Here is a 26,555-nt window from a genome sequence, read left to right on the forward strand (position 1 = left end):
TTGTCCATAAAAATATTCTCCTCGATGGCTACAAAAGTCCTCTGTCATGGTTTTGCACAAAATTGTCCATAACTCCAGAGGAAAACCAAGAGAAAAATGGAGCTGTTTTAAAATTTAATTTACTATTGCCCATCATTTTATTAAAAAAACATTTTCAGCATTTAATAAAATTTGCTTAGGACAGTTTTGTATAGAAAGTTTCCGAATAGCAGAGAAACACCTTATACAGGATGGTCAACTTCTATGACAAAATTCAAAATCTCCATGATCAGGAGAGATAAATAAAAAGTGTTATGCCAAGTATATAGGGTGTCCTATTGAGATGGAACGAATTAACTTTGTTTTTACTAATGAAATACTTATTTTTATATTTGAATTTTATTTGTTGTTCATCGTAGATTCGTTCTAAAGATTTTTTTATCATATAAGGGGTGCTTTCAAAGTTATGGTCGTGATAATACATGAAAATCTTAATGATTGCGCCGCTCTGTAATAAATAAAAACAACATACTAAAAGTTAATTGGTTATTAACTAAAGAATTTTTGATATTTTTATTGTTGATTATCTTTATTTATCATATAAACTGGTACAAAACTAAAATTTTCTGATTTTTTTAAATAAAATTTTTGATGACTTTATGACCAAATTGTCGATTATTTTTATTCTATATTTTTTTCTAAAATAAAAAAATACTTTTAAAACCCTTTCAATTTTATACAGCATTTGAAAATTAGCAAAAATATTTTAGCGATGCGGTGCAAAAGCAAACGTGATGTTTATAATTCTATTTATAGCAATATTAAGATTTGTACAGAATAATCAAGGAGAAACGGTAATAAAACTAGACAATGTTTATAGATAGACAATAGATTACACTCAAACCATGCCAATGAATGGTATAAAATAATTGTTTTTTCATTTGATGGATTTAACTTAATAAATTAGTACAACTTATATTTAGTACCAACTGGTAACAATATATTTGTACTGAAACACTGAAAGACCATGTTCGAAATATTACTGAATAATTGATTAGTGGCTGTGGAGTACTAACAGGAGTGCGGACAAGGAGGGCGAAGTTCCTAAATTTCTGATCGACCGGCACAAATTTTATGGGAAGATGATTTGCTTGTTATTTACTACACCAACAGGCAAACTGCAGGGACGACAAAGTAATTGTCATTTACGTGGTGACACACAATCCAGAATGCAATGTGCCACTCTGTTTAGCAGAGTTCTAGAAGAATTATCGTTCCAGGAATAATATCGTTATTGTGTATATGTTTTTTTCTTTAAGCAAAGTCCTACGGTCTTGAAACTTGGTTCGTAGGTACCTCTTGGTGTATAGAAGAAATCTAGTTAGTTAAGGGTCAATATGTCGTTTTCTTCTCGTATTATGTGTAAAAAAAATAGTCTTGAAACTTAGTACATAAATATGTTCCTCGTGATGTAGTGAAGAGCCTTATTTGGGACCAGTCGGACTTCTTGACCAGTAGACCAGTAATGGAATCGATTGGTTTTCTTGTTTTTCATGTATAATTATGTCTTGTCTTTGAGACTTTTGTTTCAAGGGAAAGTCTTAATAGTACACATCATCAATTTGAAGACGAGGCGACATTTAATAACAATAGATGTTTAAACTGACATAATTACTACTACTCTAGAGAAAATCCTTTTGCTGCGGTGACCCATTCTCAAATGAGATGGTCGGTCTTTGCCTTTATCCCTATACGGGATTACTATCCCCATCACTACCTCTCATCAATTTTTCTGTATTTTTAAATTTTTAAAACATTTTAACCAGGTTGTACAAAAAAAAGGGAAAATTTATATCTACTTGGCACAACAAAGTTATTTGTTTAAAAAACAGACCTCGAACCTTAGTACTATTGTTGTAAATGCCGGTTAACTTTTAGCGATCATAACTTCGGAACAAATTGACCAATCGTAATGTTTTTTAATCAAAAAACATTACGATTTTTTCTCCAAAATCCATTCAACGGATTTCAATGATTCGAATTTTATTTGGCCCTTTTATATATGTATTAAAAAAAAATCAAGTATTTAACTTTTTGATGGCTCTGCATAATTTTGAAAGTTAATAACTTTTTTTCAAACATTTAGCAAAATTTTTAGCAAACATTTAGCATTTAAATAGCAAAATGGTTTTGCGAAAACTACTTGATCGATTCTGCTGAAATTTTGTGTAATGTTTTTTTTCTATTAAAAAGATTTTCTGCGTAAATTTTCTGGATTTTAAATAACTGAAAAGATTCTTGAAAAAACGATGATTATTGACTCTTCTTTTATTGATGGAAAAAGAGAAAAAATTGAATTTTTCTTATTTTTTTCACAAATTGTTTAACTCATAAGTATCGGTGACATCAATAAGCTTTTAATGACTTTACACTCAATCAGCATTGTTTATGTTAGTACTTGTTTGCTTATCATGGTAAGATATTTTACATTTGATTATATTCTGTCTAATGGTTACTAATCGGATAATGGGTTAATAAATAAACAAAATGATTTATTTTTATAACATACACATTTTTGATGAGGTTGTTTCATTCGCGCTTTTTAAATTCAGACGATGATAAAGAAGAACTCTTGAGTGAAATTGACAGTAGTGATGCTGATAATAATAGTGACACTAGCGAGATGACGAGATGCTTACAGGCAATTTTACTTGGCGAACTGAAAACAATTTTACACCTACAATTTACAATTTTGATAACGCAACATAATACACCTTTATTTAATGTAACGGATGAACTTGAATTTAACTTGTATTTAACTTTTTGAAAACTATTTGAAAAATTTTTATTTCTCCACTTTGTTCGTTTTTTGTTAGTTTTGATATAATAAACACGCTTTATCTGAGTCCTTTAATCATTTTTATCAGTATCGCTTCTCCCTTCTGTGCTCGTTCTTCTTTTGGTATTCCACAAAAGATAAACGGTTATTCTCTGCTCTTTATACTCTCTTTTGGGTTTATTTTACAACTTCCTAAAGTTTTGCTAATGTTTCTTTTTATTCCAAGTTTCACACTTCTTAATCCATTTTCGTCTGTATCGTGATCCAACACTTAATAAATAAAGACTAAGCATCGATAGATCAGGGAAGTAACGATTTTCCCAAGACACTCTTTGGTACAGGTATCTAAAAACTGCTTTTGATGAATTTGGTGATAGCAATATGTACAAAAAAATCAGTGGCGGACTAAGACTAAAGCGGGCCCTAGGCAACATTGTCGTCAGTCACGACACGTACTTTGCGTTTGGTAGTTTAGTTTCAAAGCATATAGTATGTAGTTCCATTTAATTTATCGGAATCCAAAAAAAGGAAAAAAATAATATAGATGTACAAAAATTAAATAAACATGATTTATTAAAACAAACAATCATACGTAAACAAATACCCAGATTCATTAGTTATATTGCCTTTTTTCTCATTTTTAATTTTGCAAACTCGTCAATTACTTTGCCACAATTAATAGAGTTATTTAATAACTCTTTCTATATAAAGTAGTGATAAACGATTTAATTTTTGTTAACCTAATGTGATTTTAAGTTTTTTTTTATTCTGAGCCATTACTGAGAATGCCATATCATGTTAATTCTTTAACACCACTTAAACTTAAAGAATCTCTAACATCATTATCATGAACAATTGTTTTGAATTTATTCTTAATGTTTTTAGTATCCTTCAGATATTTATGCGATCAGTAAAGAATAGCCCACAACAACAAAAATATTAGCTTTAAAATGTTTGCCACTGAATATTATTTTATGTTCTGGAATTTCATCATGAAATGGTTTTCGTATTTTCTTTCGTTTTTTATCATTAGTATATGCAGTATCTTTAACTTTTTCTGCTTCTTTTAAATGAATCTTACTCAATGAATCATATATTAAAACTGCTGTATTAAGGTCATCATCATTCTCTTTGCCTCTATCTCTATGCGGGCTCGACTTCTCTAATCACATTTCTCCATAAGTGTCTATCTTGGGTCATATCAATATTAATAGCCTTTATCGACATGTCCTGCCTAAGCGTCTCCCCCAGGTGTTTTTTGTCCTTCCTCTACAGGAACCCGTAGATCAGCAATTCTTCGTATTGGGTGAATAACGTTTTTACGTTGAACATCTTGGCAACAATATTAGCCACCCCTATACTTTCCTCTACATGCATTCTTTGTTCCTCTTTCTTTTTAACTGCCCAACATTCAGTTCCGTATATCATAGCTGGTCTTATGGCTTTCATATAATTTTCCCTTCAGCTTCATTGGAATTTTTCTATCACACAGCATACCACTTGCTTCCTTCCACTTCACCCATCGAACCCTAATTCTACTGCATGCAACTCCATCTATTCCCTCATTTCTCTGTAACACCGATCCTAGGTACTTAAAACTGCTGAATTTAGGTATTCGTCTTTTTGTTGAAGTCTTGTTTGAATAGACTAAAATCTTATCCCATATAGTCAGTAACAGTACATACTCAAATGTATTAAGTTTTTTATGTGATCTGGCAGCTTGGGACTTTTTTAATGGTTTTTCATCTTTGTTTGAGGAAAAATGTCCATTTTCATTTTCCATGAAAATTTCGACAGCAGTGTTTCCAATTAAATTTAAGAATGAACATATTTTACGCATTATCATAACGCTGACAAGTTAGTGATGGAGTTAATGTGGTCACTGGAGTTTTCATACTATGTCAATTTTTTATGTAGATTTTTCCAATCATGATAAGCACGGGAACGCTCGTCCAACCTTGTCGACTTTATCGATCAAGGAGTCGGTATAATTTATACATGTTTCAGCAATAATTATAAGTATTACGTTTTTCTGTTAAACAAAAATAAAAATCTAATTTTCGGGCCCCAAAAATTGCGGGCCCTAGGTATGCGCCTAGGCCTTAGTCCGCTCCTGAAAAAAATGCACAAAAAACTTTGATTTCGCTTAAGAATAGGGACACTATTACAAATATTCAGCTATAAAAATTTCAAGAAGTTTCACTTAATAATATACATATAAATGCTTATATTATCAAATTAAATAATTTAATGATTAAAAAGTTTATGATAAATATTGTAAATCATTTAAAATAACTCAGATGCATCAATATGTAGGAAGTTAATTTATTTTTATATGAAATGGCATTTTTACACCAATTCTAAAAAAATTTACAATGTCCTACGACTCTTAGAACTAGAGTTAAGGTTTCGTTGATTTGAATGAATCGCAGTCGGCTGGCGGCTGCGATTGAGTCGCAATAGCGACCGCGACTACAGTCGCGGCTCTGGTGTTATACAATTTACACATATACATTTTGGTTAACCCGTTCAGTCGCAGACTGGTGCAATCGAGCCGCAGCAGTTGCGACTCGACTGCTAGGTGAATCATTCAAATCGCAGTCGTCTAGTAAAAATGGCGAAATTCAAGCAAATTAAGATGAGATATTGGTGGAAGAAGTTCAGAAATATCTCTCGATTTTTGATTACGAACATGAAAACTATTAAAGTTTTACCAGCAAAGAGAATGTCTGCAAAAATAACATGTTCAGTTCGAAAATAAATATATCGTTTTTCTCACATCGTTCCTTTTCTAATAATTCCAGTTGTAACCATTCTTCTTCTTACTCTAAGAGAATTATACTTAAAAGGTCACTGTTATTCATTTTGTCGGTATCAGTCAACTGTCGGTATTATCTAAACGACTTAAACCATGCACATCATACAACAAGATCGTATAATCTAATCCAAATCGCAATCATTAAAAATTAGAAACGCACAAAATAAAACACTCTTTACCTTTAGCCTTTTTTTCAGAAATTCACGGGCTTTGTTTATAAACATTAAGAGATTTAAAAAGCATAATTTAAAAGACTAAAGTTCAAATTCAAATTTTTATAATCTATGCAATAAGGTACCCCACATTAAAAAAAACATCAATTTTCATTGATTAGAACTGGAGATATTGCGACTTTTATAAATTTCAAGTTTTTGAAATAGTAAAATCGAGAATGAAAAAAAGGTACTCGGGTTCTAACGGTCATAGAACATTGTATTTTTTTTTTAATTCGCTTAAAAATGCCAACATTTCGAATAAAAAAATTAACTTCCTACATGTTAATGCGTCTTTGCGAGTTATTTTAAATGCTTATAAGCTTAAAATCACAGTACTTTTGTAAACCTATTTTACAATATTTAATTTTCTAATCGTTCAATGATATAAATTGATAAAATACGCTTTTCTCTTCAATTTGATGATCAGAATTCACCTAGACCTACTCAATAGTTTACGCATAATAACGTTGTAGATAAAAGCTTTCCGGGATAAACAATTTCAATTTTGCAGTAACTAGGTGAAACTTATTGAAATTTTTATAGCTGAATACATGTGATATTGTCCCTATTATCACGCGAAAGCTTTTTGTGCATTTTTAGATTTTTAGTAATTAATAATTTTCAAGAAATATACTTCTGAAACTATTTTTGCAATAACTAAGCAACAAATTAACAAAAATAACTATACAAACTGTCATTTTAAAGGATTTTCTATGCTTATTCAGTAAAATTCTGTCACTTTTTGATATAATTTACCCGTCTTCACCTTAATTATTTAAAAACAAATAGCGATGTTACATTGTTTATAAGGAAAAAATGACATTTAATGTTTTGCATATTTTATTTATTACATATTATTATCACAAAATTTATCGAAAGCAGTTGTTAGATACCTGTATCAAAGAGTGTCACGAAAAATGCTATTTACTTGCTAATTTCTCTGGCCTAAGGGCCCTGATGTAATCCCACTTTCACATGAAATTTATGTCTCCCACACCTGTACTAACACTAGCAGTCGATCTATAATAGTTATCTCTCACAATATTGACATATTCACTGGAAATTAAAAAGCCTTTCGAATGTTAGAACTTTGTCTCGATAAGATTCGTATAAAAATGAACAAATAATTTCTCTATCGACCTGATCAATATTTTCAAATGTCCCACAATTTGAAGTTTATCACAATGGTCAGTTATATCCCCAGCTTTAATAAAACTGTAAAATGGGTAAGTCTGGTAAGTAACATATTCTCATGCCATTCAAACGGTTGCCAAAAAGCGACGATACGAACCTAAGTAGTTTAAAACTAAAATAAATATCTTAATTATATCTATTCATATAATTATATCTAATTGTGTATAGCTATATTAGAGTGCTAATTACTTGCCTATTTGTCTACCTACACTAAGTGACAATCAAAAACATGTACGCAAAACCGAAGTATGCAAAACTTCACTATTACTAACATAACATAATCTAATCCAGCTAATTATTAACATAATCCATAGCGAACACAATTTGATTTTAATAAACAGCTCCTCTATCTATGTCAAGGAAGAACACAGAGTAACCAGTGAACAAATGTTTCTCTTTAAATAATCCTACCCCATAAGGTTTTTTTCTTTCGAGTGTCTGTTTGCAGTTCTTCAATAGAGAACAGTTTCGCCAGGACGTTTTTCTCCCCGTCAAGAACTCTCGCAATAGTCTCTCTTGTTTTTTGCCTTCAATCTGACCATTTAGTAATAGCGGGCTAGTTATTTGGCGTGGAGTTTCCTTTGAGATATCTGGAGATTATGCAACAGGTTTTTTTTGGGAAGAAGTCTCTTGGTAGTCAAAATGTGTTTGTTGTCTGCAATATAGTGACTCATGTCATGCAGGTTATGGTTGAGTGTTTCAGGTTCTCTGCTACTACACAGTAGGCAGTTTAAATCTTATAAAACAGCCTCATGGTATGATAAGTACTTTAGATCTTTATCTAGGTACCATATGGTCAGCAGTCATCATCCATACATTATATCTAATTTGATTTATAATTTAACTGTGTCGTGATTTAACAATTAAATTGATCAGGTTTTTTTGCAGTCTATAATATCCCATTCAGCCTTCACGTGATAACAATGTGCAGACGAGGGAGGTTCTGGGTATTTTTTCAAATTTTTAATCAGCTTACATGACATCCTGAATTCTGTTTCATATTGAAGTCAATCATTATTAGTGCATTATCCGAAGTCGTAAAACTGATATATTCTGCAAACTTATTACCCTAAATTGACCTGTCGGTGCCTAAAAGACGGTAAAGTTATTGAAAAATTCTTACATAATTCTAGGTGGCCTCTTTTTCATGACGCGCAGTGTATGTATGTATATATATATATATAAAATAACTCCCAAAGATTCGTGAGGTTGTAGTCAAGAGGCCCAGTTAGGCCAATGTAGCTAATTGCCTTTCTTCACTTTTAGTAAGTGTCCAGGTTTCAGATCATATGTGAGTGTGGGTCTTATTAAGATTTTGTATATTTGACATTATTAACTTTATATTTGGGGATGAATATTGGTCTCCTTCCTCGCCAACGTTCTGTTTTGCCTCTTAAATGGGTGAGTTTTTGGAGGAATATTTCTTGAAATGAATTGAACTATGATAAAGACTCATTGATTTTTGAAACTGATAAAAAAGTGTTAAAAGTTTTATTCTAAGATTCTCAAAAACAATGTTTCGTATGTTTAAAAATAATTAAAATAAATCGATCTCTGGTCATATATTTAGTAAAAAATTATTTCATTTCATCTTTTAACCAGTAATCCTTTATTGTGTGTTTATTTGCATGAGACATCAGCTGTGCAGCACAAATAACGGCTATGAAAGCATACCCTTCTTGAAAAAAATGTTTATTTTATTTATCTATAATTGAGGAGCAAAAATTCAAAAGCAGACCAACTGTAAAAATTTTGGATATTTAGTGTATTATTCTATTACGTAGATGGTGCCACATACATTAGGAAAGATCATCGAGTTCGATTTTAACTCGATGGGAAAGATATTTTATTTTGGTGTAATAAGTACGTGGTTTTTGACAGTCGGTATAGCGTGTTTGTAAGGTTAAAGTATACCTAATTTATACCAATTTTGCAATATGAGTTATTTGGAAGATTTAAACAATGGCAGCAGAAAAAGGAAATAAATAACAATGAGAGGAATTTAGGAATATCTGATAGGGTTGTTTAAATTTAGAGGCAATTTGCTCATTTTTTATCCTAAAAGTTTTTTGTGTGATTTAATAACTGGCGACAAACTCAAAATTGTTCGAAAAAACTTTTTACGAGCAGCCAAATAAGTTTATGCAGTCGCCATCTACAGGAGTATTTTGAAGTATATCAACAGTGGCCAAATCTCCTATTTGAAATTTCTATATCCTTGCCACAACGGCGCAAACCTAGAGCCACGGTATACAGCTGAAATTAGTAAGTCCACTCGAACGGCGGCACTTTGATCTCATTTTGGTGACGGCGTATCAAAATTTAATTTGCCACGCGCATATGAATGACTGTGTTATACTGCTCAACATAATTTTTGATATACTGTCGAAAATAAATAGGAAAATTCATGAGTCGGAATAACGAATACGTTACTAAATTTAGCGTTTACGAAGCTCTTGAGAATTTATCGATAGTTTCCCAAATAATTACTACTGACGGTGTTTCAAAATGTATTATGGCGAATCAAACAGATTGGATGAATCTAATATTCAATTTTTCGTATTCATTATAAAGTAACGATCTATTATTCACTGTTACGGTGAGAAATCTCAAAAAAAACTGATGTCTGGTCGAAAGAGCTAATGAGGAAACTAATCAGACGAATTTTCGATAGATGAAAAAATAGTACATTCAAATTATAAATTAAATTTGGAAGATTTCAATTTTACAATGCGAATTATAATGAAAATAGAATTACAAAAGTAGCGAACTGTAAATACAAGTTAAAATAGAATATTTTAACAAAATTATGAAATGGAAAAACGTCATATGGATGTAAGATATATGGAGTTACGCATACTCCCTACAAGACATTTTAATTTCATCCATACAATAAGGTTCAATACATAAAATTAACTCCTATATTTCTTTTTTGAAAGAGTTGTTGTTGCTCATCTCACAAAACCTATTTGGGATCATATTGAAAAGTCGCAGTCATATACATTGGACCTTTACAAATAGTGTTTTGGAATGCCTTGAAAGTAAATAATAAATTATTTGTTTGTGTGTGTACAACTGACCTAATCACAAATTGCACCTCCATCTGATAATTTTAAGGAAAACTTATAAAATCGTCAGGTCGTTTTTATTCTTAGAATCTGTCCGAGAAAGATAAAAACTCGGTTTGTTTTGTTTTTATTTTCATTTTAGGAATTGTAATTGTAAATTTCTTCTTTTTAGCGCTTCTGGGAGTTCTTCTTCAGACGGTTCTGATACAGGAGAAGAAACTGTGGAAAATGGATCGGCTAATACAAGTAGTAAAATTGACGGAGAAGAAGTACTTGAAGAAAGTAATGGGTGTAGCCAAGATTCAAACTCTATAACTCCTGCTAGTCCAGATAGTTCGAGTAAATTCGATACTACCAAAGATTTAAGTGTAAGTTGTTCAATTTTGAATTCAGTACTTGTTTGCAGATCCTTTGTACCAAACCAAGTAATCCATTTTATCAGCCATACTGAGCAAGAATTTTCAAACTGTTATGTAGTCATATGTTAGCAGTATTTTCACAAAACATCATTGTTATTACACTTTAAGATATATGACAAAACATTATAGTGCTTTTTATTTCAGTCTGATAGGAGTTCGGATCCCTCTAGCATCAGGCGATCAGTTAGGTCGCGAAGAGAGCCGGAAAGACTTCAGAGTAAAGACAGTGATAGGGCTTCAAGTGATAAAGGAAGTAGTAAAAGTGAAGATTGGAAATATAATGACGCAAGTTCGTCAGAGTCTGAACCAGAACAAAAAGAGCGCCCCCCGCCTAGTAAACGTGTAGGTTCCAGAGCGCGAACGACTGTGATAAACAAGAAAAAATCCAAGAAAAGAAGCCAATATAGTTCAGAAGATGAAACTAGCGATGAAAGCGACGAGGATAGTAGGAGAGCTGTGTCCAGAAGGAAGGCTACTACCGTTAGTTATAAAGAAGAAAGTGAAGATGAAAAAACTGATTCCGAGGATTTGTTAGAAGTTGAAAATAGTGAACCGGTTGATCCTGTTCCGGAAGAAAAATGTGAAACAATAGAAAAAATTTTGTCAACGAGAAGAGGAAAAATTGGAGGTAATCTTTTATTTAAGAACTTTTAAATTCTACCATTTATGCCATATATTCACTGACATTCATTTCTTGAGTATTTTAAACATGCTTTTACGCTGTTCTTTCGCACCATATTTCAATTTTCTTTTTCTTCTAGTAGACAGTATCAACCAGGATGATCCGTCTCTTATTAAAATTGTCGTTATTCTGAAATTCACTTCAGCTCGATGTATAAGTCGTACATTTCTTAATAAAATTTTTAAATCAGCATTTGAGGTCTTTTTACGATTTTGAGTTTTAGTAATTTTTCTTTAGCTTCTCATTGCGTAATGCTTTCGGTACAATTACTGTGTCATTATAAAATACCAAACTATCAAATATATGTATGTCATGTCTAATTAAATAATATCTTTTAAGTGATTCTGGAACTTAACTGTCTATAGGCCAACCCATGAAGCAAGAGTTTGTCAAGATTTGTATGACAATATCCTTTATTGTCTCCTCAATGAAAACCTGTTTTTTATCATCTGTAAAGTTAATTAAATGAAGTATTTCTGTAATAAACGTATCATCTTCACTTGTAATATTCGGAAATTTTCTAGAAATTAAATCAGCAATATGCATTTGTTTCTGGGTTTTATCTTACCTCAATATGATACTTTAAAAGTTTTTATTCTTTGTAATCGTGGTGAATGGATTTCGGACACTCCCTTTTCTATTAAAGCCTCTAATGCACTATGATCAGAATCAATTTTAATATGATGTAATTATGCAATTTATTTAAGTCCTTTTCAATTTTGCTAAACTGAGTTTCATTATCTGTTAAAGATCTTGATACAAAAGCAACATCGAACACAAAACATAAAACTGATAGAACAATACTTGGAGCTAAATAGAAATAATATCAGATATCATAGTTTTCTTATTTTATGACAGTAAGCAATATTTACATCTTAATTTTAAGTAACATGATTTTTTAGTTACCGGAAATATTACTACGGTTTACTACGTAGAAGAAAATGGTGACCCAAATGAGGGAGTTGACGAAAAGGATTTACAAAGTACAGAAGATCAGTATCTAATCAAATGGAAAGATTGGGCTCATATTCACAATACATGGGAATCAGATAAAAGCTTACGAGAACAGAAAGTAAAGGGTATGAAAAAATTGGAAAATTATATCAAAAAAGAAGTTGAGATTCAACAGTGGCTTAAATATTCTACTCCTGAGGATGTGGAATATTATGAATGTCAAATGGAATTATCTCAGGATCTTTTGAAGAGTTACAACGAGGTGGAGAGGATAATAGGTAAGTCGATTAATAAAATTATAAATATAGAACAATGTTTTTAAAGTATAGTTTCGTTCTATCCTATTTTTGCCGTTCTTTCAGATACTTTTGGGGCTATTTACAAACTGGCTTTTGTTTAATCTTAATTTTATTTAACTAAGCCAACAAAAAGTCCCGAATTTTTTTTATGCCACGTAAATACTTTCAAAAATGTCATAAGTAACTTCACTATTATCACTATTATTCCACTTTTTTCAATAAAAACTTTTTTGTTAATGTATACCGTTCGATTTGAAAACTAGTTCTCTACAAATCAAGGATGCCATGAAAATGAATCTGTCAATTGCACTGTTTTATTAAGGCAAAAGTGACAGCGCCACAAATTCGTATGATTAATTGATTCAATTGTAAAAAAAGTGCTTCAAATTTTAAAGATATTCTGTTAAAATTTTATTAAAACATGATTATTAAACGCAACAATAGCCATGGAGCGTTGATATTAGTTTAACACATGCTCAAACGGCAAGTGCTGTGAATATGATTGAGGCTGGTCTTTCAGAAGTTGATGTTGTGCACTCACGTGTCTCGGAGCGTGATTTCTCGATTATGACGTCGATATGAAGAATTTGGCAATTTCGCTGAACGACATACGGTCGTCAACAGGCAACAGGATCGATATGGAGTAGGATCGGTCAAAATGTGCATATAAGTGAACGTGAACTCTGTGGATCTTAGAAATACCCACAACATACTGTATGTGACCAAACTTTGAGGAATAGATTGCATGAAGCTGGTTTGCACGCCATACTGATTAAGGTGGGCACAACAACATGTGCACTGCGAGTTACAAGAATGGACTTCTGTGTTATCCACAGATGAAGCTAGGTCTATCCTGATACAAGAAAAGTGAGAGTTTAGAGAGGATCTAGTCAAGAGAGACTCAGGCATGTCTAGGGTGTTCGTCCATATAGTGGTCTGCAAGTTATGATGGGGCACATCATCGAACTATTCCCGTTTATTAAGTGAAACTTCTTGAAATTTTTATTGAAAAGCAGTTGTTACATACCTTATCAAAGAGTGTCTTAAAAATATCGTTACTTCCCTGGTCTAGAGTGCTCTCTAGGTAATTGCCCTTGAACATATAGATATACACATTTTAGTAATATTTTTGACTCTAAATCAGGGGTTCCCAAACTTTTTTTGTACCACTACCACTTTTGTTGAAATGAAAGTTTTTCGCGCCCCCCACCCCTTAACAATAAATTGTATGGGCCTAGGAACAAAACAAAAATAAATAAGTATTACATAGAAAACTAAACATTTATTTATGCTGCCATAAGATACAATAATATCAGTTTTTATCAAATACAAAAATTATTAATAAAAGAAATATAGATTAGGTTGTTTAGTAAGATGGATGTGCTTGCATTTTCTTTACTAGTATGCCTATTATATTATTATTATAATATTATATTATTAATACTTCATAGCAAATTACACACTTAGGATGTTCGACATTATCTTTACGTATACAAATAAACACATATTTGATATAATCATATTAAAATTTGACAACACATACTCTTTTATAATGCAAAAATACGTGCAGGCTAGGCTGAGGTATCTCAAACACTGAGTCACAATTGATTAGCTGCGGTTAGCTGGCCTGCGCCTGAGGGAGGCAGTGCTTGGGAACGCTCGTTTGTCAAATGCGCGCTATTGCCACATTGAATGGCACACATTAAATTCTTCAAGCATTCGATTTCAAATTTATGTATAGTCATATGTTACATGAGTTTGTTTTAATTTTCCAAACATCATGGTTAATTTAGAATTTAAGAAAGACTACCTAAATTTAATTTAATTTTCGAGTTGTCTCGCGCCCCTCCTGATATGTCCTCGCGCCCTCCAGTTTGGAACCCCTGCTCTAAATGAAGCATATTATTTGCTTGTTTGTTCCCTCTGTGTAGAGATCGAAGCTTAATGTCCATCTAGTAGTTTAGTAAGTCTAGAAAATAAGTCCCTTTTATGTTAAATATTTCCCCATATAATTAATTTGAACCGGAAAAGTGCTTGGTAATCTATTTCTTATTTTCCATATTGCACATAATTTACTTTTAAAAAACATTTCAGCAAAATACAATAAGCCGGATGGAGGTAAAGATTATTATATTAAATGGCAAAGTCTTCCATACGCTGAATCTACATGGGAAGATTCAGTTCTAATTCAACGAAAATGGCCTGCAGAAATAAATGAATTCGAAGCTAGGGAGCAGTCAAGTATGACCCCAACGAGACACTGTAAAGTACTTAAACATAGACCCAAATTCCATGAAGTTAAGACCCAACCTGAATATATGATGGGCAAAGAAAAGGTAACGAAAACATCTACAATTTAAATTTTTAATGTTTGTTAGGTATTTTATTATTAGATGTAATATTTAGTTCTTTTAAGTGTTCTATATACTTGATAAGTTATAATGATTTTAATTTATAGACTTTAATACTACGAGATTATCAAATACATGGTCTCAACTGGATGATACATTCCTGGTCAAAAGAAAACTCTGTTATATTAGCAGATGAGATGGGGCTCGGTAAAACGATTCAGGTAAAATGATTAAACTATATACAAGTTTCGTGTTTTAGATTTTCTAATGGATATACTTTTTTGTTCAGACAATTTGCTTTCTATACTATCTCTTCAATACGCACCACCTCCACGGACCATTTTTGTGTGTTGTGCCTCTTTCTACAATGACGTCGTGGCAGAGGGAATTCACACAGTGGGCACCCGATTTGAACTTTGTTACGTACTTGGGAGATGTTCAGTCCAGGGAAACGGTAAGATATTCTCCATTTTTTAAAACTATTGCTTGTCATCAATGACAAAATACGTCAGTAAGTCAGTCTATTAATTTAAATACAAATTAAATTATTATTTAACTACATAATAAATTGGGTGCACATGTTAGTCCATTTCAAACAGTTTTCTAGAAATAAATTTTTACTACAATTTTCTAGTAATCTTCAAGTCTACAGACAAGTTCAATTAAAATGATATAACAAACATATCGTAACTAAAAGAGTTCTTTCAGGTTAAAAGTGACAATATTACATGGTTTGAGGAAGTATATAAATAGTACTTACATGCCTGTGCAAGGATTGTTGTTAATCAAACGTGTACAGAACGCTCATTTATGCTGTAGTGTTGTCTATAGGTCTTTTACACATCGAAATATGTGAGATGTTTCTTGAGTAGACAATCTGGAAGCTCTCTATTGTTGTCGTTATTAAGAGAAAGTTAATTGATGTTATTGTTTGGTAGGCTGGAAGTGTTATATTTACCAAATTATTTATATTTATTTTAGAGGTATACTTATGAAATTGAGAACAACGCGAACTATAGTCCGACCCTTTATAGCTATATACAGGGTCGGACTTATATACTGATATATTTTATTAAAATTACGGCAATCCCACAAAGTACAAGAAAAATATATATAAGTAATACTTTTATATTAAAATATATATTTAACATAATGAAAAAATACAAAAAAAAAAATAATTTTAAACTTAACTATCTTCTACATTTAAATCGGTATCACTATCATCGCTATAGTTTAAATCTATAACTACTCTATTTATAATGTTATGGAACTGTAAGTATTTTTCTTGTAGTTTTTTTACATGCTCTATACATTTTTTCCAATTATCTGCTTTAATATTACATTCGGTCTTAATTAAATCTACAACCGTCGAAAACATAATTTTTTTCATTTAACTAATTTTAATAATGTTTTGAATTACAGCTTTGTTTGAATTAGTGTTTGGAATTTTACTCTCTAGTCTACAATGATTCGGAGCATTATCCAAATAACGCTTTTTCTTTTTAATTTAGGTAGTAATTGCTGCTCAAACCACTTTTTAAACAAAGTAATGTCTATATCTTGACGATATTCTAAGCGACAATCACTTACACTCTTAGCAGAGAGTAATAAAGCATCTTCTACCCATCCTGATTCTCCCCCACAATGTAAAATACAAATTCTCTTCCCTCTAGATTGAGGAACATTGGTGACGCAATTTTTACTATGATCGGTCCAAAATTTTTTAACTATATCGTGGGTGGCGAACCAAGTTCCATCCAAATAATACAAGTTTTTCCCTTCACTCCTAAAAGACCTTAGATTCTCCAAATAATCGAACATCCACTTTATTGGCTGGATTCCATAATTCTGATTTTATCAGTTTAGACGAAAGTTTTGGAAATTGTTAATAATGACTGTACTAATTACTTGCCATGATATGCAGTCGCCTTCTTTAAATATTAGCAGTTGATTGTAATGTGTTTCCTTTATCTTTGAAATTCCATTCTTGCTATTACATAGTGGGAACTTTTATAATTCTCCTATTAGGATATTTTTGTCTAGATTCTTCGAAGCATCACTTTCTAATTGGGATTGTCTCTCTAAGAATTTGTAAAGTACAATAATATCTGATAACTGCCAAAGTTACCTGTTTATTTGGTGAGTTTCTGAATGCACTGTCTTCTGTCTTTGATTTTTAATTTGTTGAATTGGTACTAAACAAAGTATACAGACAATAAAGAGTTAAAATGGTAAGAATAATGAGATACATAGAATCCTTGCGCCTAACACGTTAATCGCCACGACACCCGACATTTGGGTTTCAGATCCTGTGGTCGTATACGCCCCGACACCCATAGGGCAACCTTCACTACTAGCGTTAACATAAAAGCCTGTAACCCAACTGCCGTGCTTCGAAACCCATTTATCTATATCAAAGTTTTTACAGATGGGCCTGGCAGGTAATACTGGTGATTGAGCTCGGCATTTTTTATGTATTTACTATCATTAAAGATTTTTCGAAAAAATTTATGAAAAAACATTTTAATTAAATAATAAAACAGTTTTTATTAACTATACAGAATAATCGTGAACGTCAAAAAAATATGACGAACAATAAAACTTATTACAAGCATCACATGAAAATTTTGATTTTGGTCCCTCTTCTGAGTGGTTTTTCGGCCTTCTTCAGCGCTTATTTTCGCATAACATACTAAACATTTTCGACGATCTTTTGAAGCAACTTCATGTAAAATATGCTTTATGTTGTCACTTTCCGGCACCTTCGCGACATCCACTTCATACATTTGTAACATACTTAGAGCTGTGCTCTGTCTAAAATCCGTAATTGATATTTTGGCCTTTGTCACTATTTTATATGTTATAAAAGTGTTTACTACTGCTGAGCCAAGTAATATTTCAAATGCAAGTTTTCTATACCATTTGATCGCTTTACGCGAAGGGGAAGAATATGATTTCAACTGATCGGATAGATCTATGAATGTTAGTGGTTGTGTCAGTATGAATAGTGCTGAGACAAAGAATATCACGTTTATCCTGCCATTTTAAAACAACTACGTAAATTTCTCCTTTATTTAATTTTTGGGTCTCTACATCCTTTGGATTGTTTTTTCTACTTTTCCTTAAAGTACCGACAAGATGCGTTTTACGCTTTTGTAGTTGATGCGCTAATGCGACACTAGTATAGTAATTATCTATATATAAAATGCGTCCGTGATCTAAAAGTGGCAGCGTAAGTGATAAAATAGAGTTTTTATCTTCTCCACGTTATATTGTGATATCTTATATATAGCTGTCTTTACAACAGAGTTTATACAGTTTTATTCCGAATTTAAACCTCTTATTTTTGATATATTGTCAGAATGACAATCTCCCTCTGAAGGGTACCAGTGTTTCATCAATGCAGACAGATTTCTCCGGAATATAGAACTCTTTGAATTTATTGGTCAAGTTTTCTAATAAAGGGCTTAGTTTTCCCAAACGGTTATTTTTGTCAACCGTTTCATTATCGTTGAAATGTAGCATTCTGAGAATTAATTCGAATCGGTTTCTTGACATTTTACACGATAAATGATTGCTATATAATGGATTCTTAGATCAGTAATCCGTCATTTTTGAAAACCTTGCTAGACCCATATACATTAAAATTCCAAAGAATGTGGTAATTTCGTCCCTGTTAGTATCTTTCCATCTGTGTAATCGCGAGAAAACTGCCACAAGTTTGTTTTTGGTTTGTTGAGAATATCTCTTGGTCTCTACTACAATCAAATCCACAAGGTCGTCACTGAGATATATTCTGCCTCATCTTGTTTGAATCCCAATTTGTCGTTTAAATCTCCAATTATCATTGTATAAGTGGTTTTTGTAGTTTGTATAGGTGCTCTGATATCTTTATAAAATTGATCACCTTCCTCATCTGATGAGTGACTCGTAGTTGGTGCGTAAGCCTGTGTAATTTTAAGTTTGTATCTTGGATTTAATTGAATAATAATATAAAGGACTCTGGTGATATAAAAAGGGCGACTGACTAACTTTAGTATGATAAATATTACCATTAACCATTCGAAAGTAATACATTGCATAATTTTTTTCACGGATGAATTCTTAGAATGGTTTCTCTGAAAATAATAAATGAATACGCCACCATTGTATATTGTTTCTCGTTGGAGGCCCCGCCGTAGTCTATGCTTTTGAAACTATAACCTACTATATATTGGTTTTATTATAATATTTATTATATCATATATTTGTCGTAGATTCGCCAATATGAATGGTGCTTTGAAGGGTCAAAAAGGCTAAAATTCAATGCAATTCTCACAACTTATGAAATAGTTTTGAAGGATAAAGCATTTCTGGGAAGTCTAAGCTGGGCTGTATTACTAGTAGATGAAGCTCACAGGTAAATATGAGTCATTATAGTAATATAACACAATGTTTGATAAATTAAAGTTAGAGAACAATTTAAAACTCCATTGAAATATGTTATATTTAACATATATAACGTATCTAGAAGAACGATTTGGTGACAAAAAATTAATTTTTACATAAACTTTTCAGTAATTTCTTTAAAGTAGTATTTATTCTAACATTTTACAGGTTGAAAAATGATGATTCTTTATTGTACAAGGCTTTAATGGAATTTGACACCAATCACAGGCTGCTTATTACTGGCACTCCGTTACAAAATAGTTTAAAAGAACTTTGGGCATTGCTACATTTTATCATGCCCGCTAAGTAAGTAGTTTTATTTTAGATTATATTTCAAGATATTGAAATTTATCGAATTTAACTTTTACATTGGCATTGTTTAATTTTAGGTTTGAAACATGGGAAGAATTTAAAAGAGAGCACGAAAATGCATCCACCAACTATACCAAACTCCACAAACAACTTGAACCGTTTATCTTGAGACGTGTAAAAAAAGATGTAGAGAAATCTCTTCCCGCTAAAGTAGAACAAATTCTTAGGGTAGAGATGACATCTATTCAGAAACAATACTATAAGTGGATATTAACAAAAAATTATAATGCCTTGAGAAGAGGAGTTAAAGGATCCACAACAACCTTCTTAAATATTGTGATAGAGCTCAAGAAATGTTGTAATCATTCTTCTTTGACCAAACCCCCAGAGGCTGAAGCACAATACAATCAACACGACGTACTGCAGCAACTACTGAGAGGTTCGGGAAAATTAGTGCTTCTGGACAAATTGCTGATTCGTCTGCGCAATACTGGCCATAGAGTACTAATCTTCTCACAGATGGTTCGCATGTTGGACATTCTTGCCGAATATTTGCAGCTTCGACATTTCCCGTTTCAGAGGTTAGATGGTGGCATCAAGGGAGAGCTGCGACGTCAAGCCTTAGATCATTTCAATGCTGAAGGGTCTCAAGATTTTTGCTTTCTTCTTTCAACTCGCGCTGGTGGCTTGGGAATTAACTTAGCTACTGCTGATACTGTGATAATTTTTGATTCAGACTGGAATCCTCAAAACGATCTTCAAGCACAGGCAAGAGCCCATAGGATCGGTCAAAAGAACCAAGTCAACATTTATAGGTAAGCACAAATATGCATTCTTTCTTTATCTGTTTTCAAATTTGGATAATTATTATAGTATTAAGCACAAACCTCATCATTTATTGATATCAGTACATCGGCGATAAACAGAGAGAGAGAGAGAGAGAGAGAGAGAGAGAGAGAGAGAGAGAGAGAGAGGGCGGGGGAGGGAGGGAGAGAGAGAGAGAGAAATATATTTTATTGATACTATACACCAAAAAGGCTATCAACCGAAGTCTTATAGATAAAATAAAATATTTTTTTAAGATTAAATATACGAGTAATACAATAAAAAAATAGGGGTAATTACAATATTTTCAGACTATTAAGTTACAACCATTAAAGGAAAGACACTAAAAGAAGGTTGTTTATTGTCTAGATATGTAGAGGATGTCTTCGATTGTGAGACTCAATCAATTTATGTTTTTTTCTTAAATAGAGAAAGATTTAAACAAATTTTTGAGTCTCTCATTTGGGATTATATTTGATGGATTATGAAGTGGGTTATCAGGATGACGCATTCTAGTAATTGGTCGAAGGCTGACTGTTTCATCCACTTTTATATTATTTTTAGCAGGTCCTTTACAATTATAGAAAATTGTAGAACCATATTCCACCATGAGTCTGCAAATAATTTTATAAATATTGGCAGCAGTTTCAATCGTAGCACCCTTATTATTATCCGTTAAGCCTCTAAAGCGTTTGGCTCTAGTTATTTTTCTTTTTATATATGATGTGGAGTAGTTGAACTTTAATTTGTTGTTTATTTGAATTCCCCAATACTTGACATATTGGGGGTTTAGAGGGATTTATTATTAATCTCCATTTATTGGTCCAAGATATTGTATCGTCCACCAGGCTTTGTAATAAGTTAATTGTACTTATTAAATTTTTACAAGGATATTACAGTTTGTTATTCTCAAATTATAACAAATTACTATTGGTTCGTTCATTTTCACATATGTTATGCAGCAGTGGTTATACAATAGTGGAGACAGGTGAACCCTGTGGAACTCCTTGTTGCCTTGAAAAAGATTGGGAATATGTTCCATTAATATTAACAATCAATAGTATCGAAGGGGCAGTTCATCCTGTGAAGTTTAAATAATTATCCTTTATGTCAAACAGAGCCTTCTTGATATCAAAGAAAAGTCCGGCAGCTTTTGGGCCTTGTAATCTTGCTGTCTGTACATTGGATGTTATTATTAATGTTGATAATTTTTCTTTAAATTCAAACTAGTATGCTGAACTATGTTGGTTTAATTCTTCATATAATCTTCCTTCTATACGATTGGCCTTCTTATATTAGTTCTGAAATTTGTTGTATAAATGATTTATATTTGGACAGTTTTTTTATTTCGTTTCAGTATGGTTCCTTTATGGAGTTTATATTCTAGTTTAGAGAAAAATGGTTCAAATGAAAGCTGTAGATCTTAAATTGTTCTTCAATTTGCTAGTTTTTAAATTAAAATACATAAAGAATTCACCAAGATAGTTGCAAAAACCTTTATTTTTGCAGTAAATTATAAATGTTAGTAACTTTGTTTTTTGCATAACATGTAATATAACTATTAAAGTGTGCTAAATTTCAAATGGATCGAGCAAATTGCTTGTAAGTTATTAAATTTGTTTATCCCGGAAAGCGATTATTTAAACAACTGTACTTTCCCAAACAGTCACTCTAGAGGTATTTTGTAAATCGCAGTCCATTCTTTGAGTCTTCGTTTTTAAGGTATATTAAAAAAAGTTCAGGTATATTAAATTAGCTTATAAACATTTTTAATAAATAACTTTGACATTTTTTATGCCATACACTTGTATGTAGGTTCAATGAAAAGCTGGTGAAAACACACTTTTTACAGAAACTAGAACCTTCTACGAGAAAAAGGAAACCAGATAGAATTTTTTTTCTTAAAACGATATTTCCTGTACATATAATAAGAACAATATTAATATAATGTTTTTTATAAGTTATGTTATAAGGTTTTTTAATAAAGCCTATAAATGAAACCTTAATAATATATTGCTATTTATAAAATACCTCTAGAGTGTTTGGGCAAGCACAATTGTTTAAATAATCGCGCTCCGGGAAAAACAAATTGAATAACTTATAGACTATTTGGTCGATCTGTTTAAAATTTGGGACACTTTAATAATTCGTTAACTGCCACAATTTTCATTAGTTATGTTACATGTGTTTATGCAACATTTATAAATTACTACAAAAATAAGTGTTTTTAATAATTATCTCGGTCAATTGTTTATGTATTTTGTTTTGGAAACTCTTAGAATAAAGAACTTTTTATGATCTACAACTCTACTTTTATTTAAAACATTTTTCTCTAGAATGTATAATAATTTAGTTGGGACCGATTTATGGGGTATTGAGAAGAATGTGTCCTATTCGTGATTTTTTAACTTTACTATTTCTATCTTCTTCTTTTATTAATTAACTTCAAAAGGTCATTTTAGGTCCTTTCTCTTTTGGCGTTTGGATATCAAACGATTACTGCGATAAATATTTATATTATAAATATACATACACTTTTTACATACAACTTTCTTTGTGAGAAACTAAAATACGTATTTTTTTACTTTAGGTTAGTTACTGCGAGGTCTGTAGAGGAAGAAATCGTAGAAAGGGCAAAACAAAAAATGGTGCTGGACCATCTTGTAATTCAGAGAATGGACACGACGGGAAGAACCGTTTTGGACAAAAAGGGATCTTCTAATAATAATCCATTTAACAAAGAAGATCTGACGGCGATTTTAAAATTTGGAGCGGAGGAATTATTTAAAGATGAAGAAGACGATGAAGAACCAAACGTAAGTTTTTTTTACTTTTTTAAACCGAACAATTTAAAAATATATTGGTTAAATATTGTCATAAAATATTCTCAATTATAAACAAAGTCAACTTAGCACTTTGCCAAGATATTGCAGAGCCACAAAGATTAAATACATATCTAGTAAAGTATCTACGATCTACGTATTGCTTGCCCAATCGGCATCTACAAAAGTTTGCAATTCTGAATCATCTTTTGAGTAAATCAGAGAATAATTAATAGTGTCTTTTAAATACCTCCATTGAGACCATTGATTTTTTTGCAAATGTTCTAATGAGACTCATTGTTAACATTGTTAAATTGACCCAAGAAGCTGACTGTAAATGATATATCTGATCTGGGTAAAACAGATAAATACATCAAATTACCAATTAGCGTCTGATAAGGAAATTTATCTCAAATATAATTGTTACTATCATCAATTGTTACAGATAACTTTGGTTTAATTAGAGTTTTAACTCATTTGGCATCACTCATGTTTTGACTTCATCTCTTTAACAACTGAATAATATAGTTTTTCTGATTTTCAAAGCAATATAACCTTTATTTGGATCAAAGTGTATTTGCATACCTAAACATTCCTTAATTCTACCCAAATCTTTAACAAATTTACTTTTCACCTCATTTTTAGTCTACTTTCACTTTCATCATTTGAAAACACAAAAAAATCATTTATAATCTTTTTATATAGATAAGATACTGTAAGGTTCAAGTTTTGATTTCTTGGAGAATTTGATTTGATTTCTTCTAGAAGACTGCTTAAGCCCATAAAAAAAGCCTTATTTAATTTTAAACATTTGTTACCTGCTAAATCAAAATCCTCCGATAATTGAATGTATATTTTCTCTTTCAATTGACCATTTAGAAATGCTGTGTTAACATCTAAATGAGTAAAATCCAAACCTAATTTTGTAGAAAATGAAAAAATTAACTGTAAAGAAGAATGTCTTATTACTGGCGCAAAAGTTTCTGTATAATTCTCTTAAAAATTAAAGATTGCCCCTAGTTACTAACTATACTAAAATGCACATTCAGATGGCAGCGTTACAGAGCTAGGCCCGTGCTTTCTATATGTCAGAACTAACTACAGTGTTGTCAAAGTTTTTAACCGTACGGTATGGGCTGGCCTCTATAAAATTTACAATTACAGACATTTGAAAATAATTAAGAAATAAGAAAATACAATTATAAATTCAAAATTATTCTTTAATAGATCTAGTCTGCAATTATAAATTCAGGTAGATAAAATGGTGGGAGTCATTAAAAGGATATTTAGTTGATGTCTGACGTTTGTGTCGTGCTAATGTCAAAAACTGTTATAAAATTTAAAAAGGGTAATTTGTTAAATAGCGAATGCACAAAAAAAAATGTTTTTAACTATTTGTTAAACAGTAACAATGATAAAAGTTTATCAGAAATAGTGGGGGAAGTTTCTGCTATGACTGGAGTCTCTGAACGAACGATTATCTGATATATAGAGGTAAAAGTAAAAATGGGCCACTCTTAATTCCCATAAGAAAAAAAGAACCGGTTATTCGATTAGCTGTGAGAATAAATACGATGAAGTAACTCGCTCTGAATTAAGACAAGTAGTGCACGGTTTTTTTATGGACATATCTTCCAACTCTTGACGTGGTAGGTACTAAAAAAATTAACGAAATGGAGCATCTTCTGAATTTTGCTAAGAGAACAGTGAGAAGACTATTGCACGACATGGGTTTTATATACAGCAAGCAGGGTAGAAATTCAATAATAATAGAAAAACACGAAATAGTCGCTTGGAGGCGCCATTTTCTCGGAGAAATACAGAAAATGGGGAATCAAGGAGCCAATATCAAGGCTTTCGTTAATAAACCTATCACAAGTTTAAAACTCCGAGCAGAAAATGATCAAAATTTGTTTCAGTCCATGCGGGAAACGAAGGTGGATTCGTTAAAGGTGCTCACATAACTTTTCTTGCCAAAAAAACGTGCTGAAGATTACTATGAAGGTACGGACGGATATCTATTTGAGAAATGGTGTGAAGATATGTTAAAACAGAATCTCCCAAAAAAATACGAAGAATTTGATTGTAATGGGCAATGCATCTTATCACTCTAGGAAACTTAATTTTCCCATAGAGTATTGGGTGAAACATCAAATTAAGGAGTGGCTTTACCAAAACAATTATGGAAATTGAAACGTCAATAAACTTATTTTATTCTTCAATTGTGGGTTACTCCCAATAAAATAATATTTATTTTGAAGAATAATACTTAAAAAACAGAACTTCTAAAAACTGCTCATGCATTTAAAAATATTTATAACAAATACAAAATTGATTGACTTGTTGGAAAATACAGAAATCACAGTGACGAACAATGCTGTATAAATGTTCACATCTAAAGACTTCCGCCCTATCACTGTGAACTGAACCCAATATAAAGGGTGTGGAGAGAAGTGAAACAGTACGTGACTCCTAGGAATTAAAGTTTTAAACAAAACGCCTTTAAAACATTGATTTATAAAGGTTATGGAAAGTACAGAACAGTGGACATTAGGAAAGTTACCTCAGACATGTTATAAAGGTGAAAAATATTTTTCGGAAAGTAGATAACATGCAAGATGACATTAAACCTATTACAATTTCATTAAACGATAACTAGAAAGATAAACTCGATTATGAAAATGAAAATAATTCAAAATTATATTTCAAGGGGTATTCTCTTAAACCGCTTTCATTAAATACTTATTCATAAATGTTCACTAAAGGTCACTATATACTTAAAATTATTAATGTAGTTCATATAATTTAATAGCTGTGTTTAACCATCAAATTATCTTTATAATGTGTAAACGCATTTTAGAAATTAAGACCATTTATTTCATTCAGGAATATTCTACTAAAAATTTTAACTTACCTAAACCTATTTTAGTCTACCCTGAGTTCGGCCCTGCTCGTTTTACAAAAGTAGCATAATTTACAATGCCAGTAGAATTGGCAATGCTGTTATCCTATATCCGTACACTGCCATCTGAATGTGATTTCCACTTTAGTCTTGTACGATATGTAATTTTATTTTCGCCATTACACTTTAACTTAGAACACCCACTTATTGTCAATTACACTCCCATTTTCTGGCACATTACGTCTTTTCTCCACTTCGCTCCATAAGGACGTTGTAATGCCTCCGAGACTGTTAGTGGAACATCATCACTTGTCTCCGCAGACATATGTTACATATTCACCTAAGTCATTTCTTTTTCTTACCCTTTCTGACTTTCTGTGTACTTTTTGTAACGTTTCAGGTAAATTGGGCACTTCAAAGTCTATCATTTCAGTTATCTTTCTCATAG

At 31.6% G+C, this 26,555-nt stretch overlaps 1 protein-coding gene across 1 annotated transcript in view; it reads left to right on the top strand.

Annotated features, from left to right (window-relative positions):
• Chd1 (chromodomain-helicase-DNA-binding protein 1) overlaps positions 1-26,555 on the top strand; it is a 46,640-nt gene that overhangs the window by 10,123 nt on the left and 9,962 nt on the right. Inside the window, exons 3-12 of the mRNA XM_072546675.1 lie at positions 10,286-10,481; positions 10,677-11,160; positions 12,117-12,446; positions 14,562-14,803; positions 14,926-15,039; positions 15,108-15,272; positions 19,075-19,217; positions 19,415-19,552; positions 19,636-20,373; positions 22,974-23,199. Of these exons, the coding sequence (XP_072402776.1) occupies positions 10,286-10,481; positions 10,677-11,160; positions 12,117-12,446; positions 14,562-14,803; positions 14,926-15,039; positions 15,108-15,272; positions 19,075-19,217; positions 19,415-19,552; positions 19,636-20,373; positions 22,974-23,199 (2,776 nt within the window). The remainder of the gene's footprint in view (positions 1-10,285; positions 10,482-10,676; positions 11,161-12,116; positions 12,447-14,561; positions 14,804-14,925; positions 15,040-15,107; positions 15,273-19,074; positions 19,218-19,414; positions 19,553-19,635; positions 20,374-22,973; positions 23,200-26,555) is intronic.

This window comes from Diabrotica undecimpunctata, chromosome 10 (assembly GCF_040954645.1).
Source record: "Diabrotica undecimpunctata isolate CICGRU chromosome 10, icDiaUnde3, whole genome shotgun sequence".
In the NCBI taxonomy this organism is placed as follows: domain Eukaryota; kingdom Metazoa; phylum Arthropoda; class Insecta; order Coleoptera; family Chrysomelidae; genus Diabrotica; species Diabrotica undecimpunctata.